This window comes from Parasteatoda tepidariorum, chromosome X2 (assembly GCF_043381705.1).
Source record: "Parasteatoda tepidariorum isolate YZ-2023 chromosome X2, CAS_Ptep_4.0, whole genome shotgun sequence".
Taxonomy (NCBI): domain Eukaryota; kingdom Metazoa; phylum Arthropoda; class Arachnida; order Araneae; family Theridiidae; genus Parasteatoda; species Parasteatoda tepidariorum.
In genome coordinates this window covers 34,484,749-34,505,407 of record NC_092215.1, presented here as the reverse complement: position 1 = coordinate 34,505,407, position 20,659 = coordinate 34,484,749, and the positions used below count along the sequence as shown (strand labels likewise).

Genomic DNA, 20,659 nt, shown 5'->3' with positions numbered 1-20,659 from the left:
TGTTATTACTTATTTATTCTAACGTAAAATTAAATTGGAAGCTGTGAAAAATTATTAATCTACTTCATAAAAAATTTGAAGAATTTTTTTCTTTTTTGAAAAATAAAAGTGCCGGAAGAAAAGCTACTTAGTGCATTTTATAAAATGATATTTCAGATGTTAATTTGGAGGGTGAATAAGTATTATTATATTAAAACAGAACAAAAAATACAATTTCTGAGAAAAAAATCATTTAAAAAAAAAAATAGAATCTAATTACTTTTTCAGTGTAGGTAAAACGTGTAGCTTTGTGGATTCAATAAAAATGTATTATGAATGTAGAAAGTAAAATATACCTCTAAAAGTCTCTCTTCTTCTTTACGTCTGATTTCTTCCAGTCTTTGCTGTTCTTCTTTCTTTTCTTCTTCAATTCGTTTCTTTTCTCTTTCTACTTCATCCTCAGATGCTTTTCTTTCAACCTGAAAATCACGATCAAAAAATGATTTTAAAAAATTGAAATGAATTTTTAAAACAAAAAAATAATTTTAATAAAAAAAATAATATAAATTTTAGATTTTTCAATTCTATCTGTGGAAATTTCTAAGGCAGAGTGATCAGCCATTTCAAGTAGGAGTTCCTCTTATGTCATTACATTCATGATACATGTGCTGATGAAAGAATTAATGTATGCATGATATCCACAACTAAACTAAGGGACATACATAAAGGACAATGGCGTGGTGGTTAGGGCTCTAAGAACCATCTCGTTATACCGGAGTTCGATCCCCGGTTGCGAGTTAAAGCCCCCCCCCCCTTCTCTGCTTCAGACTGATAAGTACCAGCTTGTCTGAGAAGTATAGATGGCCGTCATATGCCGTTTGTCGCAAAATTGTGTAGACCGACAAAATAGCTGTTTGCGGGATTGTTTCGTTATGTATTGGAAGAAAATATGTCCTAGTACCTAATAAGAAAAAAATCATAAGAAAATATCGTCAAATACAAGTTACCAATCTTTATATTAAAAGCGAAATCCTTATTTCTTTGGAAAATCTTGGGTAGTTGCCGAGGGATCAATTAAATGATAACTTTAGATTGAAGACCAATCCAGAAACGATTGGTAATTACCAGGACGCATAGGCCATCACGTTAACAGATATATACAAACGTTAATTTCTTTTGGCTTAACTGATTTCACTTAACGTTAATTTCTAATTTTGATTGTAATTGTCTCCGAATTATTCCAAAAAGTTTTTTTCAAGTCATTTTGTCTTCTTTCTGCTTATTGATTTAATTTTGCGTTAAGTTAGATTTTTAATTGCGTTTTTTTTATTCTAAAATATTTTGCCATGTTTTTTAGACTTATGTTTTAACTTAATTAACTTGTAAATATTTGTACATAATTCTTGTAAATATTTGTACATAATTCTTGTAAATATTTGATTGTTTACTTTTGTATTATTTTCTCGAATTTTTTGTATTTTATAATTCAACTTATGTTTAAACATTGTGATTTAATATTTAATATCTTACTTAACTATTTATTGTTACCTGATACATTTCACATATTTATTCCCTCATTTTACAAATTGTTTATTATATGTCTATTATTTCCGACAAATCAGTTAATGTGGCTTCGTGGTTCTGTACCGAGTTGCCTATTTCCAACGTTCTAGCGTACGAACCTTTTATTCAGGCACTGGTACAGTGACAGTTAGCAGCAGATGAGTATTTCTTTAAGAAAAAAGTAATTAATTTTTTTTTTTAAATTAGCATTTTTTTCAAGCTTCAAAACAACTATTCATTCTGTTTTAATGTTTTTCCCCATTGCTTGCAAATATTAAAATCACGCTTGCCCTCTGAGTTTTAGTGAGATAAATATTTCTTTCTGAATATTAAATGTAATAATTAATATTAGGTATATTTTAACATTAAGTTAGTTAAACTTTTTTGGGGGGATCTAAGTTAAGAAATGCACTTGAACTAAACGTTAAAAAGGTAATTTTCATGTTAAAATATAAAAGACGGTTCGGTTTTAGAGTTCATTTTGAAACACGAAATTGTTGCACAGATAAATAATAACGAAAATAATGGCTTAATAATTGATTAAAAGCATTATTTAATGTATGTTTTAAGCAAAAATAGTTTTCATATCCAGATTTGAGACGCAGTAATTTAAATCTATATGAATCATTCAGTTTTAATTTATTTTTTGTCAGAGAATTTATTTTTAATCATGTTTTAAAAAAGTTTAAATATGTTTTGGGAAAACTCAAGTGTAGATAAAAATCTTTTAAATTTGGAAAGCTTACGCCAATCTTGAGTAACGAGCCATATGGAATCCTTTACATTGTATGAATAATTTTACATTGTATGAATCAAACAGAATCAGGATCAGTCGCCAAAAGCTAATTAATGTAGCCATATGAACTAACTAAAGTTATAGACTAATGCGACGTTATCTTTCAAACTAAACTTTTATGATTTGATATAAGTATTAAAGCAGTCAGCCTGTTATCCCAGTAATATATAAATTTTATTGGGCTTGATTGAAGAGAAAATTTAACTGTTACTGACTTTTCGTTTACTATAATGTTTCGACGGATGGGTCACCAATAGCTTATTAATGCAACGTAAACTAACAAAAGTTATAGACTAATGTGACGTTATCTTTCAAACTAAACTTCTATGATGGGATATAAGTATTAAACCAGTCAGCATGTCACCCCAGTAATATATAGTGAACAGTAATATATAAACTTTACTGGTCTTGACTAAAGAGAATTTTTCGTTTACAATAATGATTGTGTCGCCGATTGAAAATATACTTTCAAAAATCTAGTCCCACAGTCAACTTCATATTTTACACATCCATTTAAGTTTAAATCTATAGCTATATAATTCTATGTCAATAGAAACTCTAAAAAGCACTTCAGAAGAACAGAATATTTTTTTAAATAAAAGTTACAACACAAATGAATGATTTGAATATTTTATAGAATATTTTAAATTTTTTAATTTTAGAAATAATTAAAAACGGTAAAATAAATAAGGAATTCTATTTTGACTTTTACTATCATTCTTTGATTGTCTCTACTTCGAGATTCATTCGTAAAGATAAAGATGACGTAACACTGCACGTCAAAGAAAAAACAATAAGCACCAGAGGGCGTAAAAAAATTTGTGAGCCGATAAATATTACTTTATTTACTAAACACAGTTTCAAGATGAACGCAACACCTGTTTTTATCGGAAGAGAAGCCGTTGAATGTTGTTTGAAAGAAAAATGGGCTGATTTAGTATCTTTAATAGAAAATGCTTTGAAATCATATTCGCAAGGAAAGGTCGTTCAACCAGTACGAAGTATTGTGTCAGTAGATAAACATAATGGGTAAGTGCGACGAATTAAACTTTTTTCAGGCAAAGAGTTTTTTAAGTTTAAATAATTTTATCTGACATTTCTCTTGTTATCACAATGCTGAACTTGATTGCTAAGGGCAAAGATAATATGTACTTAAGCTATTGTATTTTAATCGCTGTCGTTATTAAGAGTTTTTTATGGGTAGGAAGTTGCTATGGAAACCGGCATAACAAATAATGAGGGGTAAAACCGAGAGAAGAAGTGAATCAAAAATTCAGTGAATCAGTGAATCAACAAATCAATAAACTGGTAAAGCAGTTTGATAATAAAAATGGTTCATAAATCTTAGTTGCGTATAAAAGAAGTTGAAAATCACACCTTCTTTAATTGCTTTGCCTCACTGGTTAATAATATATATATATATCCACAGTATTTTAAATTGCAATATTCGGGAACTTATCAACATTATATTTCAAACTTTAGTGTGATCTAATGCGTACACTTAAAGCGCTCTAATTTAGCATAAACTTACTTCGTAATAAATTAAGATCGTAGCTAAGAAATAAACTAATTAATAAGAGGTAAACTAAGAAATCGTAAGCCTGCATATTACTCTTGAAATTCTATTCTGTGATTTGGCTTAGTTAAATGGCATAACATATATCCTATAGAATATCGGATATATTTCTCCTGCTATATTAGAGATATAACATAACATATCCTATGACATGGCGAACCAATGGCACGCGTGCCATTTATGGCACCCGACACAATATTTTGGGCACGCCACCGATCACATTTGTTATTACACTATGAAGCATATGTAACAATTAAATTAAAATTCACAAAAAACACGCAAAATAATAAACAATTATTAATAAAAAAAATTAACAATTAATGCTAAAAAAGCAATTAATAACCATAAAAAACAAGCTAACAATAAATAACTAACAAAAAAAAATAAACAGTCCTGCTTAAACTAACATCTTACAACCTAATATAAGTTATTTGTCATCTAATCTGCAACAACAGAAGTCATACTGATGTTACTTTAAGTTGAATTACGCGTATAACTGAGACATTGCAAAATATTTTTTTTTCTCAATGTAATTAAAGAGTTTTGAGTTGATAGTATTTAGTATTATTATTTTCCCAATAATCACGAAGGCAAAATTATTTGACGGCACGTCTATGACCTCATTAAACAATTTTTTGGAAAAAATAGCACGTTGGTGTATAAAGGTTCGCCACCCCTGTTATAGGACATACTATTTCCAATGTTCATATGTTATATGATATTCTTTATCGAGTATAAAATTTGCTGTAAACATTTTAGACGCTTATTGACAATGCCAGCCTATGATGAAGATTCAGACAGTTTAGCTACAAAAATTGCTACTGTTTATCCAGATAACAAAAAGGAATCGATTCCAACAATTCAAACTGTTATTCTGTTATACGATGCCTCTCATGGAACTTTAAAAGCAGTAAGTATTCCTCAAGTTAATTATTCCCTATCTTATAACAAATACAATACTAAGTAAAGCTTGTAAGACTGTAAAAATTTGCAGTAAGTATTCCTCAAGTAAATTATTCTCTATCTTATAACAAATACAATGCTAAATAAAGCTTGTAAGACTGTAAAAATTTGCAGTAAGCAGTAAGTATTCCACAAGTAAATTATTCCCTATCTTATAACAAATACAATACTAAGTAAAGCTTGTAAGACTGTAAAAATTTGCAGTAAGCAGTAAGTATTCCTCAAGTAAATTATTATCTATCTTATAACAAATAAAATACTAAGTAAAGCTTCTAAAACTAAAAATTTCAAAATATCTAATATGCATACATTTTGTTCTTAGGGGTCTCCTTCAGGCAGATAATAGGATTTATTTTTTCCATATTAAACAATGGACAGTTATAAATCCAAAATTTTCTTATTTATTAAGTAATGAATGGAAATTTTTGTTTCATTTTATTCATTGAAATATTTTCTACTGAGCTTAGTAATCGAATTTTAAATTTTATGTTCTGAATATTTTTTAAACTTGAACTTTTAGACTGCGAAAAAGATTAAAAATACGTACAACCTAAAAATTTAGAATTCCTTAGATAAGATCAATAGAACAAATTTTAATGATTAAAATGAAACAAAAATTATTTTTCTTACATGATGGAAAAATGAACGCTTAATCACACGTAAATCAGTGTTCATTACTTTCTGTCATGGGGTATTTATTAATAATTATAACCGGCGTTAAGCAGCTGACCCAATTCTCAATTTACAACAATCAAGGTTCAACTCAGTTGCCTTGTAATTTTGAACCCGGTCCAGAAGATAAGGGAACTCTTGGATCTAGTATTGGGACGAACTACCCTTCGTCTAGGACTTTTAATGAAACAAACCCGCATTTGCATTACATGGTGTAAAAAAAAAAGAAAACCTCCTACTTTTATTCAGACGACAGGAGAATTTTACCCCATGAATCATCTACCACTGAGGAGATTCTTATATCAGCACTGTGATTCCAGCGTATCGTCCAGCCAACGCTGCGATTTGAACCTAGGGTACCTCATTGAGAGGTGAACAATCTATCCTTTAAACCACCGAGACTCAGCTTTAAATGTTTGAAAAAAAAGGAAAATCTAATCACAAGCCTTGAGCGTTTAAAATTTCATCTCGAAATGCATGGGGAAATTTTTCCCAGGCCAGGAGTAGAGAATGCATCGTATTAGAGAAAACTTTCAAATTGTTTTCTCTTAAACTATTTTAAGTAATGTAAAAAAGAAATTAATTAATTAATTGAGTAGTTTGTAAGAAAACTAAGTAACTAAGTAAAAAAATATTGTTCGAAAATAAATGGTTTGTTAAAAGAAGATCAGCATCTCCCTATTCCATCTTGCTCCTTTACAACGACAACAATGAATACCTTAACAGTGTTTCAAAGAAGCTTTATAGACAATTTAAGACATGCATTTATAGAAAATAAGGTAAATAAAATAAGACTAGCACATTTTCGAATTTATCACTGACCATTACTATACATCATATTCATATGACTCTTTTATTTCAGATACTGTATGCAGAAATAATAACAGATATGAGAACGGCTGCCGCTTCAATGGTTGCAACAAAAGTAACTCAGTTTTTCTTTCTTTAAATAGTTTGTTCAGTTTAAACAAAATTTTATTAGGGTTTGCTCTTTCTCTGTGTTTACGAATGATCCCAGATAAGGTCATAACATTGCAATAATCAGTGGAACTGATGAAATTTAATTTGAGTTCTGGTTCGTGACACAAAAATCATGAAAATTTTAATTTTTCAATTTTTGATGATAAAAATGTTTTTGTTTAAATTGGAAATGTTTTTCTGTAATTCTTTTTTAATTTTATGATAAAATCATCTTTAATCTATGAGAGATAATAAGACAATTGCAGAATTTGTAATATAACAAAATATTTTTGTTATTTCAATTTATTTTGCTTTTATTAAATTGAAACAGGATTTTTAAATTTTCATATATAAATCTAATCCTAAATTTAATAAAAAAAGATGGTCTGTGACCTTAAACTTAAAATGCCCGTAAATGTCATGCCCTTTTTTAATTTTCTTGAACTGATAATAGCTCAAAACTCCCCTGGAGACAATGTAGACGAGATTTTTGGTGTGTTGATTTTTCTTTCAAATCTTTTTTTTTTTTCATTTCAGCATCTGGCTCCAAAAAACGCCCAGCATATTAGTATTCTTGGAGCAGGATCTCAAGCTCGAAGCCATTATCAAGTTCTGAAGAACTTTGTGGACATTAAAAAGGTAATACTGATTTACCATCACGAGAAAAACTCTCGCAGGGATCTCAACTCGAAAACTACCAGTTTTTTCTCATTAAAAGCTACAGCTCCCACAGTTCCCATGATGTTAGGTTAAAAGTACGAAAAATGAAGCAATAGTTGTAAATTAACTTTTTTATTTGATGCAGAATAACTTTTTCTTAAAAAAAAATAAGTGAGTTGAAAATTTAAACGTTGTTATTTCTGTCAAGCCTGTAACCTTTGTTTTGTTCTTATTTAATTACAGGTTTCAGTGTGGAATGTGAATAAGGAGAGCGGAGAAAAATTGGCTGAAGAAATCAGAGCAAGTGGAATACAGTGCGAATATTATTCGAGTGTTGAGTATGCAGTAAAAGATGCCGACATTATTAATGTTGTGACAATGGCAACACAGCCCATCCTGATGAAGAAATGGATCAAGGAAGGAGCTCATATAAATGGTAACAATGAGTGCGTTTTTGCTTTGGAAGCGTAGGAAGTTCTCTACAACAATTTAAACTTAAGTGTTTGTTAAGTCTTTCAGTCACAGATAAGGTCGAGAAAGCCTCCTTGATTTCAGTTTAGATATTTGAAATTAACTAAATAATTCCTTTTCTAGTATTAAATTGTGTCTCCAAAATTAATTTTTTAAAGGTTTTCTTTTTATTATTATTTTCTAAAATTACATTTTTTGATTTTTATGAGAAGACTTAATATTACTTAAAAGTATAAAATAGTCTACTTTGAAATTTTTTAATGACATTTCATTTTACTTCATTTCCGGTGTTAAACAATTGATGGCTTTTATTTTTTTTACTATAAATACCAGTATCAGAAGAATCTCAGAGACAGGAATACTTTTTGCGTAAAAATAATCTACCTTTGCATTGCATGAAGGGAAAACCCCAAAACATCCGATGGTCAGTTAGGCTGCAATGAAATCCTATAACCTGTCTACCAATGTGCAAATCTTACACCAACACTATTGTCAATGCAGTTGGACAAATTCATGGATCAGTTCAACATACGATGGAATAAATATATAATTTAATGGAATAAGATCAGGAATTTATGTCCAAGGGCTCGGATATATAACTGACAACGCTTTCTTGTTAAACTTAGAGATTGCATGTTAATTATGTAATCAGAAAATACGTCATAAAAATAATTAAACCAGTCATTACAGGATTTTGATGGAGAACATCAAATGAAAAAATTATCTCAAAACCACTACACGACTGAGATATTCGTGCCATAAATTTGCATCTACCTCATAGAATTACTATTAACTGAAAAAGTTCGATTATATGACTGATTATTTTAAGGTCCTTAAGTGATCCATTCCCCCTTCAGTAGTAAAGTATATGTTTTTCATTAAGCGCAGGGCCGTTTTATCCATTAAGCACTGTAGGCAACTGCGTAGGGGCCCCGCCACGTTCAGGGGCCCTGTGCTACAGAGAAAAAAATTGAAATATTTCTTAAACAGTAAAAATTTAATTCGAAATTTCAATGACGATTGTCTTGCTCTATACATTAAATCGACGCTATTTTAGTACATTTCTGAACGCATTCCAAATTAGATATTAATATTATGGTAGTTAGTTCATACATAACGCAGTAATATAATCGCAAGCAATTTTATCGCGGTAATTTTAACGCCGACTAATCAGATGACTATATAGCAAGAGCAGCTTTTTTAACACAACACGCTTGAAAAACGCGAAAATTCTACATTGTGAATGCACACTTACTGTTCTGGTACCTACCATAGGTATGTATATTCTATGGCCAAGCTACCAAAGAGTATGTAAAAATAAGGTTGGCAGTACTAGTTCTTTCGTCGCATGACTGGGAAATTCCCCGATCCGCTAAATACATACGTTGTATTGTGTCATAGACAACATTTTTGAAACATTTTTAATGTAATCGTTGAATTTTCACTTCAGGATGTCTTGAACGATTTTGTAACAAAAAAAGTTAGAAGAGTTAATATTTAAGCTTATTGTATGATTTTTTTTAAATGCATATATTAATTACTTATATTCTTTTCGTTTGATTCAATATTTTTATTGAGTAATGTGATAATATACCTATGTAGTAAAAAACAACGTAATTATGAATAAAGTGTTGTGTTAGCGAAAAAATATATTAGGAAGTTAGAAGACGGTAGGGGGGGGGGCGAGACGAGCATTGCCTAGGGGCCGCGACATGCATAAGCCGGTCCTGATTAAGCGTCTCAAAAATGTTGAACGATTTGAAAATTAAGTAAAGGAAAATGGAAGAATTTAGAAATGTATTGCTTGCTGTCAGAATGTATGTATGGTTCGTATGGTGGAAATGTATGCATAGTTTGATTGTGGAAATGCATGGTTTGCTGAGAACCACTTCATTTATTCTCTTCAAGCTAAAAAATACTTACAAAATTTGGCAATAGATGGCGTTTCTAAGGGAGAAAACTAATAATGTTTCCCAAATGATCACTATTTGAAACAGCGTTTTGCAAGTATTTTAATTGCAATGGTCTGATACGAAGCTGCAATCCGGTTGTCTTACGGAAGGTTACTTTTTTTACTAGGTTCTCATTGCCATATTTATCGATATAGCCATAAAGATGTAAAAATTATTTTAATTTTCTTACACTTAGCTGCGCCATCTGTTGACAAACATAGTTAAAAAATGATATTTATGGAACATTTTTTAAGCAAACTGCAGCTAAATTTCTATCTTCTTCCATTTTCCTTTAATCGATTTTTCAATTCTTAGGAGTAAATTTTTGGGACACTCCGTGAAATGGCTATCAACAAAATTATACTTTAATTTGTGATCGAAATTTAGATTAACCATTTTTTTTTAAAAAAAATTAGCCGTGGGTGCACCGTTTCCGGATTGGCAAGAACTTGAAGAAGATCTGATGCATTCATCTGTTGTGTATGTTGACAGCTATGAAGGGGCGAAGAAAGAATCTGGAGACATAATCAAATCCGGGGTAACAATTTGCGAAATTATTTGATTTTATAAGGTATTTGCTATATAAATTTAATTCGGGAAATGATAGATATACAATAAAATTAAATAAAATTTTTTACTTATGTTTTGGTCAGAAATTTTATTATAAGCTACTAACAATTCAATATTGATTACTCGGCAATTCATTTTTTTAAAAAAAATTAGGTATTTTTTACTAATATAAATTACCTTAAATTATTTTATAATAGTTTACTACTGTAGTTTACTATCTATCCATTTATTTCAGTTTCGAATTGCACAAATCTACAATTGTCCTACACTATCCATATCTATCAATTCCGTTTCATTAATCTCAGTTTATTGCTATAACTATAAAGAAGTGGGCATTTTGATTAATTTTCTTTAGTTCTTTTCAGAGATGCAAAACAGTATAAGTAAATACCTGTTATCAAAAGTGTTAATAACCAAAGAAATGAGAGATGTAAATTTAAAAGTTTAACTTGAATAATACTACTTAAAAATTAACTTAAAAAATACTACTTTTCGCAGATTAAAAATAAATAAGTAAAGGAATAAATATTTTTTTAGTACATTTCCAGAGAGTAAAATTTTTAAAATCTGTTGGAAAACATTTTTGTAAATCAGTGTGCTGCAAGTATTCAGTGGCTACATAACAGCCTGGTTAAACAGGTTTTTGATGACTTTAAACCAATTCTTTCTTGTTATCGGCTACGATATTAATTGAGATGAATCTGATGCCATCTTTGTTTCTGTTTTTTTCTTTTTTTACTGAAATATCAATTTTTGAGCCCTAATGTCAGACTAACAGAGATTAAATTATTGTTTTAAGTGTGTTTGTTATGGATTATCCTGCATAAAGCGAGTGCGTGCTAGTTTTAATAATTGAACGTATCGTATATTTTAATTACAAAATTGGTAATTTCTTCCATAGGCAGAAATTTATGCAGAAATTGGAGAAGTGGTTTCAGGCACTAAAAAAGCATACCCAGAGAAAACAACGATATTCAAATCTTTAGGTAAAAGTACTGTTTGATTTACATTTTTATTATATAAGTTAATGCCGATACATTAATGCCGATTTCGTATTCTATTTTTAGGTATGGCAGTTGAAGATGTTGTAGCAGCTGAATTCGTTTATAAAATCTACTCTCAACTTCAAACAATATTTTGAAACACTCTGCCTTTCGTTTCCTTCAAAATGAATGTCTTATGGTGTAATTCAAATTGATTCAACTAATGCAATAAAAATTCCATCGCAAGGAAAAACTATGACTATTGATTCAGTCAATTCACTGCGAATTCTATCAGAAGACGAAAAGCTATGACTACTGATTCTGTCAATCCAATGCAAATTCTGTCAGAAGACAAAAGGCTATGACTACTGATTCAATCAATTCAATGCAAAATCTATCACAAGGCAAAAAACAAAAACAGCTATGACTACTGATTCAATCAGTCTAATGAAAATTCGATCACAAGCCAAAATTTATGGCTTGATTCGATCAATCCAATGAAAATCCAATCATATGTAAAATAAAATATGACTGTTTTGTTTAATACTTTTTATAATTAAGAAACCGGTTAGTGAAATTCACCATGTATTACAAACAGAGTAAATTTTAAAAATAAGAAAATAAAATTTTGCATGAATAAAAAATTGTATTTTTTATGCTTTGGTCATTCCTTTCATTTGTCTTCTTTTTCAAAGAAAAACAACATTTTAGTTATTTTATATGTTCTCAAAATGTTACCTACTGCCTAAAGCTTGAACTTCTGTGCTAAGAAATAACTGAATTTATAAATTCTGTATTTTTAACTACAAGTAAACTCTATGGGAATTGATCAACTAAACAAACCCATAACGCACTAGAGAAAATAACCCCAACTATTTGCAACTTTACTTTTACACACTTTTACGCAGCCCTCATTTATTCATTTACTTTTATTTTTAAAAGTTATCAACAGATGGCAGCACAGACCACATGGAGGAAAATAACTTCCCATCAACGTTTAAAAACTGATGAAGTTATTCCCACGTCCTTATAAAGTGCTAAGATAAATGAAATACTAACTTTAAATAATGCTTAATGCTAGAAGCTACTAGAGAGAACTTCTCAAAGGATTAAAAATATTTACAAACCTTTGTTGTTTCCAATAACTCTTGAAATTTCGAATTGTAGAGTTCGAGTTTCTTTTCGAATTGTTCGTGCCTCTGAATAAGATAGTCAACTTCCTCAATCGAGCGACCATTTTCTTCATTCAAATTGTGTTCTTGCGTGCTCAACCAAGTTTCTAAACCAATCAGTTTTTTCTTAAATAGCTGTAATATAAAAACTATTATCAAACCGTTATATGAAAACTATAATTTAAGGAATTACTAAATAAAATAAAATATGGCATTAAAAGTTAAATTTTAAGCATTTATTATTATTTTTTTAATTTTAATTTATAGTGAATTGAATTTTAACTTTTGATTCAGTTTATGGTTTTATAGTTATTATCAGTAAAATATAATTTTCGCATAAAATTTTAAAATTTCATTTTATATTTACTTCAAATAAAGAAGAAAACGTAATATTCGAAAAAAGCACGAACTAAAATAGAAATGTGATATTGAAAGTTAAATTTTATACATTTTTTCATTTTATTTTACATTTACTTAATTGTGAATTGAGTTTTATCTTCTGATTCAGTTTATAATATACACCAATATGGTATGTTGGTTTACAGTAGTTAAATATAATCGTGACATTGAAATTTCAAAATATTATTATGGATTTTCTTCAAATAAAAAAGAGAACATTATATTTGAGAGAATTACTAAATAAAATAAAAGTTTTGTATTGAAAGTCCAGTTTTATTGATTTATTTATTTGTTTGTTTTCATTTAATTGGCAATTGAGTTTTATCTTCTGATCAGTTTAATGTTTATTTGGTACATTGTTTACAGTAGTAAAATATAATTATCACATAAAACTTTAAAATTTCATTTTGTATTTGCTTCAAATTAAAAAAAAAACATTATATTTGAAAAGTATGAACTAAAATAAAAATTTAATATTGAAAGTTAAATTTTAAAATTTTTTTATTTGTTTCTTTTTTTCATTAAATTGTGAATTATGTTTTATCTTCTAATTCAGTTTTTTTTTATATGGTATATTGTGTTAGATTAGTAAAACATAATTACCACGTTTCCATTTTACATTTACTGCAAATAAAAAAGAAAACATTATATTTGAAAGAATTACCGCACAAAATAAAAAAATTTGGTATTGAAGTAAAACTTACGAAATTTTTTCTTTTTTATTGAAGGAATTTAAAAGTGAACTGAAATTTTACTTCTGATTCAGTTTTTTTCCCACAAAGTAAACAGCATTTTTGTTTTTTAAAATAGGTTGATGTTTTTTAATGAAAGTGCTGAAAGGATTTTTTTTTTCTAAAAAAGTGCTTATACCTTACATTAAATTATTTAAAAAACTACACTTACTTGAAGATCAAGATTTTGTTCATAAAGTGACTTTCTTTTTTCCCAAGTTTCAAGAAGTTCTTTAAAGGAAGAACTGACTGTTTCTACCTTGGTTTCAACGTCATGAGATAAAAAGTGACCACTATCTATTATTTCTTTTCCTCGAGCTTCAAAAACATAAAATGATCTCATTTGAGTGTCAATTTCCGATTTATATCCCTCATGTTGAGCTAAAAGAGCTTCACAAGCTGATACCTCTTGAGGTAAGTCTTTGTTTGTCAATAAGGCTGACATCTCATAAACCCAGGCACTGCAAGATTAGATATTTTTATAATATTTACAGACATTTAAATTAAAATTACAGTACTTACAGGGTGACAGTTATTGAACTATATGAAATAAAATCGCCATAACTTTTGAACGGTTAGCGTGATGAAGTTCAAACATCAGGGTTGGCCTAAGGGCATTTTTATTTTATATTATATAACCGTCGTTGAACAGCCAACCCAATTTTTGGGTTTACGACTACTAATGCTCAACTCCGCAGCTTTGTAATTTTGAACCCAATCCGGAAGACAAGGGAACTCCTGGATCAAGTATTGGGAGAATTTTTGCCCTCATGTAGGACTTTTTTGATGCAACTAACCCGCATTTGAGTTAAATGGAGAGGAAGACCACGAGAACCTCCCATGGTTAGCCTGACGGCAAAGGGACTCTAACCCGTGATCCGTCTACCACTGAGGATATTTCACATCTGCACTGTGGTCGATGCAAGCTGGATGCGGATTCGTATCGACCAGTCATTCGAATCCGGTTCACCTGATTGGAAGACGAACGTTCTGAGAGAACGTTTCTGAGATCCCCTGAGTCATCGCAGCTATGCGAATGCGCACATAACTTGTTGTTGTCGGCCATTTGATGAGCTGGAAAAGTACTTTGACGACGGCATTCTGGCTTTGGGGAGCGCAGAGGACACTAAAATGGGACTCACATGGCCACCATATTCTTCGGATCTAAACAATACGTGACTCATTTTTTGTAGGGCTATATAAGACAATGTGTGCATGAATTAGCCCAAAACCATTGCTGAACTGAAAACTGCCATTCAGGAGGTGAGGTTTAGACACTTGAGCTAATCATTCAAAATTTTGCTATTCGTCTACGCCACATCATAACCAATGATGACAGGCATATCAAACATGTCATTACCTAAATCCAAATGTCTGTAGTGACATTTACGTGTTGAATAAAGTTTGTGGACTCTGTAGTTTTTAAATTATTTATGTTTTATTTTATGTAACTCAATAATTATCACCCTGTATATTACCGCTATTAAACTTATGAAATCAAGTTACAGGGATATTTAGCAATATTTAGATAAATAGAATAATTATATACGTGGATTATATATTGACATACATTACGCAAATTAAACAAACATATATTTTATATTATCAAAAATAATATTTATCATTACACTACAGGATTACGGTTTCTTTTTTCGTTAGGAAAACCAACTACATGAGGTGTTAAGTTTCAATTCGGTTCAGTCAAAAATTTTTGGTAATAAACATGTTTAGTTCGAAGTCCAAAAATGATTCTTTTTCAAATTCCTGGAATGATTTTGATCAAAAACGCCTCCTTCCAAAAAAAGATAGATTTGAGGAATACGATAGATATGTTCGTAGTCAAGAATTCGAAAAACTATCAATTGCTGCACATTGTTGGAACCTTCGGCATAAATTCAATTTCGACAATTTAGAAATTATTCCCAACCCCAGTCATATAAGCTCATCTTGATGTCATGGAATTCTGTTTTATTCATATTAATGCTGATTCCTTTGTTAACGATATTAGTTCCTCACCACCTCCCGTAGCGCGTGGAAATACACGTTGCGAGAGGTGGTGACTGTGGAACAAGAAAAAACCCCAGTGATCTCTAGGTCACTGTGGTTTTTCTTGTTCTGTTTTTCTTCTTTTTTCTTTCTAGTCCATTGTGGTTTTTCTAGTTTTGTTTTATACCCTTATTTTTCCATTTTTCGTTGTTAACTTTGCATTTTTTGTTTCAAATCACTTGTGTTGGCAAGTCTTAAAAACTGGCGCCTATTTTTGAAGACACTATAATAATCTCTCATTTTTATAAGAAATAAAAACAGATTATTTTTTTGAAGAACTTTAGGTAACAAAAGAATCTGTTTTTTAATTTATTTATTTTTATTTGAAAGAAACAAAACAAAAAAAAATACATTAAAGGCTGAGTTTTGCAAAGTTTCCAAATGGAATTCTTCCATAAAACACACAATGGTTCAAACCATTGAATTGAACCATTAAAATGTAGTTTGGTTCAATGGTTTAAATCATTGAATTGAACCATTAAAATGTAGTTTGTTGTAGTTTGTAAAAAAACACGATTATTATCTGAAATCGAATTTTTGAAGTATGACTTTTTTGAAATTCGATTTCTCAGATTTGCTATATCAAATTATATTCTTTAAAATAATGTAAAAAGTTGCATACCTTACAATTTAAACTTTTTTCGACTAATATTAAATAAAATAAAGACAAATGATAAATATTTATTAAAAGTTATTATTTTTTTTTATATGAAATTATCTTTGGATATATAAATTTCATAAATGTGTGCAAAAAAGTTTTACTTCGTTAAAAAGTTCTCGAACTATGGCGAAATGTGCAAAAAGTAAAATTAAGATTAAGGGGTCCAAACTTTTGACCGCTGGCCTGGCGAAACTGTTAGGACCATATTTCCCAGATTGCGACTACCCCCTATATTTTGGGGATCAAAAATCCTAATGCGTCGAAAAAATATATGTTTATTCAGAAAAAGTATGTTTTTGTGTCTGATTTCGTAATTTAAAATATCGTCTGCACAAATTAATTTGCATATTTGAAGTATACTTATTCTTTGAGGTATACTTACTGGAAATCTCTGGCCTCGTCAAAATAGGACTGAAGTTGCTCAGATTGTAAGAGTTTATCTTTTCTTCCTGTTGATTTTTCTTTGCATTTCATCCAAGAAATTTGTACAGTTTGATGCTTGTCCTCAATTTCACCTTTTGAATCAGGGAATTGTTTTTTCAATTCAGTTGCTTCTTCGTCAAGTGCTTGTATTTGTTCTTCAATTGCTTTTAGGTCACCCTAATGGAATATTTTTTAATTATGCTTAAACATTCAATGATGAATTTTGTATGTAAGTCAGGCATGCATTAAAATGTTGAATTTGTTTTTAAGCTTGGACTACAAATTATAAACTTATTTGAAGCTTTAGCAGGTAAAACTGTATTTAGTGTAAAAGTTTTAAAAATGCAGTTAATGATGCATGCATTAGTATAGTGGTTATTAATAAATCACTTAAAAAGCAGTATAAAAAAAATTTTAAAAATTACAAATTTGTAAGATTCCAGCCTGTTTTCTTACGTTTCACATTTCAATTGAGTTTTCAGTTGATACAAGTTTATTTGTAATCTTTGCTTGTGAGGATTTTAATTCAAACTTCGAAATAATTAAAAAAAATTAATGCATAAAATATAAAACACTTAGATTATAATTCAATTCAACAGTCAGTGAAGGTAGCTAAGTTTCACTAAAATAGTCTCATACATAAATAAAAAAAAATATCAGATTTTGTAGTTTGAACTGCTCCAGCTACTTTTAAAGTACTTTAAACTACCTTTAAAGCATTTTCGTTCGTTAAATAGTTATCTAGTATAATTAAGCTGTTTAGAATATATTAACATGGCTAAAGTTAGTTATAACTGAAAAATTCAATAAATAATTCATTTGAAGTATCATAAAGAAATATGTCTTACTTCAACTGTTTCATGATGTCTTGAAAGAGTTTTTATACTTTCTAAATCATGGCCATAATCTTGTGATGAAAGAGCGACATCTTTCTCGTTTATCCAGCTTTCTGTTTCATCCACACTTTTGTAAAATGTATGAACTAACTTTTCTCGTTCCAAAACCTAAAAATAAAAGCTATTTTAAAAGTATTGCATTCCTAGTGTTTTATCAGATAATTTAATAAAATTCAGGACGAAAAATAGTTGAGAAAAACTAGTAATTTCCTTTTGTTACCGATGTTGGACAATCGATTTAGATAACAAATGAGCTGCTTTTGATGTTTAACTATGTAGCTTAATTATAAGACGAAGAGACTCCTGGATCAAACGTTAGGACAAACTTATTATTGCAGTGAATATTTTAATTAATAAATTAAAATTTAATTTGTGTTTCGAGGAAAGAAAACCTTCGAAACACTTCAACGATTAGAACAATGGCAAATGACTTCAAACCACGATCATTTCACCGCTTGAGGTTTATTTCTGTCACCAATGTGATATGTGTAACGAATCAACCAGCAATAACCAGCATTCAATTCTAGCTCCCTTTAGTCGGAAGCCAGTACTCTATTCTTTAAACTATCTATGACCATGCTGCATTATCCATCCAGCCATCGATTGCTATCAAACCTAGTCTGCATTGGTGGAAAGTCAACGCTTTATTCCTTAAGCTACCTATGACCATGCTGCATCATCCAGACATTGATAGCTGTCAAGCCTAGACCGCATTAGTGGAAAGCCAGAGCTCTATTCTTATGACCATGCTACATCATTCAGTCATCGATGGCTATCAAATCTAGACGGCATTAGTTGGAAGCCAGCTCTCTATTTTTTAAGCTATCTACTACTATGCTACATCATCCAGCCATCGATGGCTATTAAACCTCGACCGCAATAGTGGGAGGCCAGAGCTCTATTCTTTAAGCTGTCTATGATCATGCTACATCATTCAGTCATCGATGGCTATCAAACCTAGACCGCATAGGTGGAAAGCCAGCTTTTTGTTCTTTGGGTTATCTGCGACCATGCTACATCAACCACTCATCGATAGCAATCAAACCTAGGCCACATTAGTGGGTATCCAGCGTACTGTCCTTTAAGCTATCTACGACCATGCTAAATCAACCACTCATCAATGACAATCAAGTCTTAGCAGCATTAATGGTCCCAACAGTTTGGTTAGGAGAGCGTTCCAAAGTTTGGACCCCCTAATGTTAATTTTAATTTTTGCGTATTTTTGTGAATTTTAACTCAAGAAATTTTTAAGCGTATTGAAATTTTTGGCACACAAAGATAAAATTTGTTTATCCAAAGATAATTCCAAGCAAAAAATAATTTTTAGTTAATATTTATTATTTTTTATTATTTTATTTAATAATTGTCGAAAAATTTGAATTGTAAAGTGCAAAATTTATTGCATTATTTTAAAGAATGTAATTTTACATTGTAAAATACAAAATTTGAGCAAAATCCGTTGAATACTTCCTTAGAAATAGAATTTCAAAAATTCAGCTATTTAAAAGGGGTCCAAACTTTGGAAACTTGTTTTTTACAACTTGTTTACAACTTGTCTTGTTGTCAAACAAACTTGTTTTTAATCTTCTGACCAAACTATTAGAACCATATTTCCCAGAATGCTGCTACCCCCTATATTTTGGGGATCAGAAATCCGAATCCATAAAAAAAAAGTACGTTTACTCAGAGGAAATAATTTTTTGTGTCGAATTTCGTGACTTCAAATATCATCTGCACTTAATTAGCATATTTCAGGTCATTCTCTCAAGAAAGTAATATTAAGTCCTAGAACGTGAAAATCCAATCATTTGATCAAAAGTAATTCTGGGTGATTCGTTTTTTTTTTGTTCACTGTATAGGAAAAGTTTGTAGAACAACACAAAGTGTAATTATGTTTCATACCCAAAATGGATTTATTCGAAGTAAATTAGTTAAATATTCCGAACACCCACACCAATACAAAGATAATTTTGGTTGTGAATTTTATCTAGAATTCATAGATAATAGAAATAATTTATGAACGAAAATTATTTACCTGTTGTCTATTATCTACTGCTTCTTTGCATTTCAGCCATGCTACATTAAGATCTTTTAAAATTTCATTGACACTTTCTAATTCCATATGTCCTTGTTCTATTAGATAATTTCCTTTTACCTCCAATTCTGCGACATTCATTTCATAACCTCGAAGTTTATTACTGAAGAGTTCGAACTTTTGCAGCAAAGTCTGTAAACAAGATTATTTACAAAATATATAAACAATTTATTTACATTAAATAATTGAGAGATATTATAAACAAAACGCATTACTTTTCTAATTTTTTGTTGCAGAATTGTGTCAGTCAGACATCTAAATGCTATTTTTAAATTTACAAAACAAAAAAAAAAACGCATCGATAAAATAGTCGAATACAATTTTCAAAAATACATGGATATAGAAAATTGATTTAATTCTATCGACCTTAATGCTATTTTTTAATTTTTTCAAGAAAATGTATTGATGGATTAGTTGAAGACAATTTAAAAAATGTATGGATATAGAAAATTGATTTAATTCGATTAAATCCATTAATATATTCCAATAAGTGTTATTTCTAATATATATATATATATATATATATAGCACTGGTGACTTAAGTGTATCAACTCCTGTATATCCTAGGAACAATGTCGTAAGAATAGTTTTAAACTTATTCAAAAATTCGAGTCTTTCCATGCCATGGCTGTCATTTTCTATTTAAAAAATTCTCCAGTATTTTCCAATCCTCTTGACACTTCTTTGGCATTGGCATTGTTGCAATGAGTCAAAGTAGTGCAAACTTATTGCTATGAACTGAGTTAAATAAATGCAGATAAATGCTGATTAGAATGAATTTGAACAAAAATAAATTGAGCGTTTCTGGTGAATTGAACTTTGAATTAGTTCCGTATACGGATGAAAAACACTTGATAATAATTGTTGTTGTTCCTAAATTCAAATTAGTATTAAAATAAATATCCGTATAGAAAACAATACTGTCCAGAAAAACAGAACAGGTTTTAACAGTAACGAGCATTTGATTTTTGAAAGACGAAAATCTTCATTGCGCTGAGATAAAAAAGTACGGTCAAAACTGCTAGAATATGGTAAAATTTAACGATTTTCTGGCTCTATGGGAGCACAAAAAAACCTGGTAAGTTTTATTG

General features: G+C 29.8%; 2 protein-coding genes across 2 annotated transcripts in view; one reads left to right on the top strand and one right to left on the bottom strand.

Annotated features, from left to right (window-relative positions):
* LOC107454829 (spectrin beta chain) overlaps positions 1 to 20,659 on the bottom strand; it is a 179,768-nt gene that overhangs the window by 18,502 nt on the left and 140,607 nt on the right. Inside the window, exons 67-72 of the mRNA XM_043050346.2 lie at positions 19,509 to 19,700; positions 17,426 to 17,581; positions 16,537 to 16,754; positions 13,620 to 13,908; positions 12,273 to 12,452; positions 336 to 458 (exon numbers count right to left, since the gene is read on the bottom strand). Coding sequence (XP_042906280.1) covers positions 336 to 458; positions 12,273 to 12,452; positions 13,620 to 13,908; positions 16,537 to 16,754; positions 17,426 to 17,581; positions 19,509 to 19,700 — 1,158 coding nt within the window. The remainder of the gene's footprint in view (positions 1 to 335; positions 459 to 12,272; positions 12,453 to 13,619; positions 13,909 to 16,536; positions 16,755 to 17,425; positions 17,582 to 19,508; positions 19,701 to 20,659) is intronic.
* LOC107454830 (ketimine reductase mu-crystallin) lies at positions 3,119 to 11,801 on the top strand. The gene is made up of 8 exons (XM_016072143.4): positions 3,119 to 3,367; positions 4,674 to 4,824; positions 6,412 to 6,474; positions 7,047 to 7,148; positions 7,413 to 7,605; positions 10,009 to 10,130; positions 11,064 to 11,148; positions 11,230 to 11,801. Exons 1-8 carry the CDS (start codon positions 3,204 to 3,206, stop codon positions 11,301 to 11,303), a joined length of 954 nt encoding a protein of 317 aa, XP_015927629.1. The 5' UTR covers positions 3,119 to 3,203; the 3' UTR covers positions 11,304 to 11,801.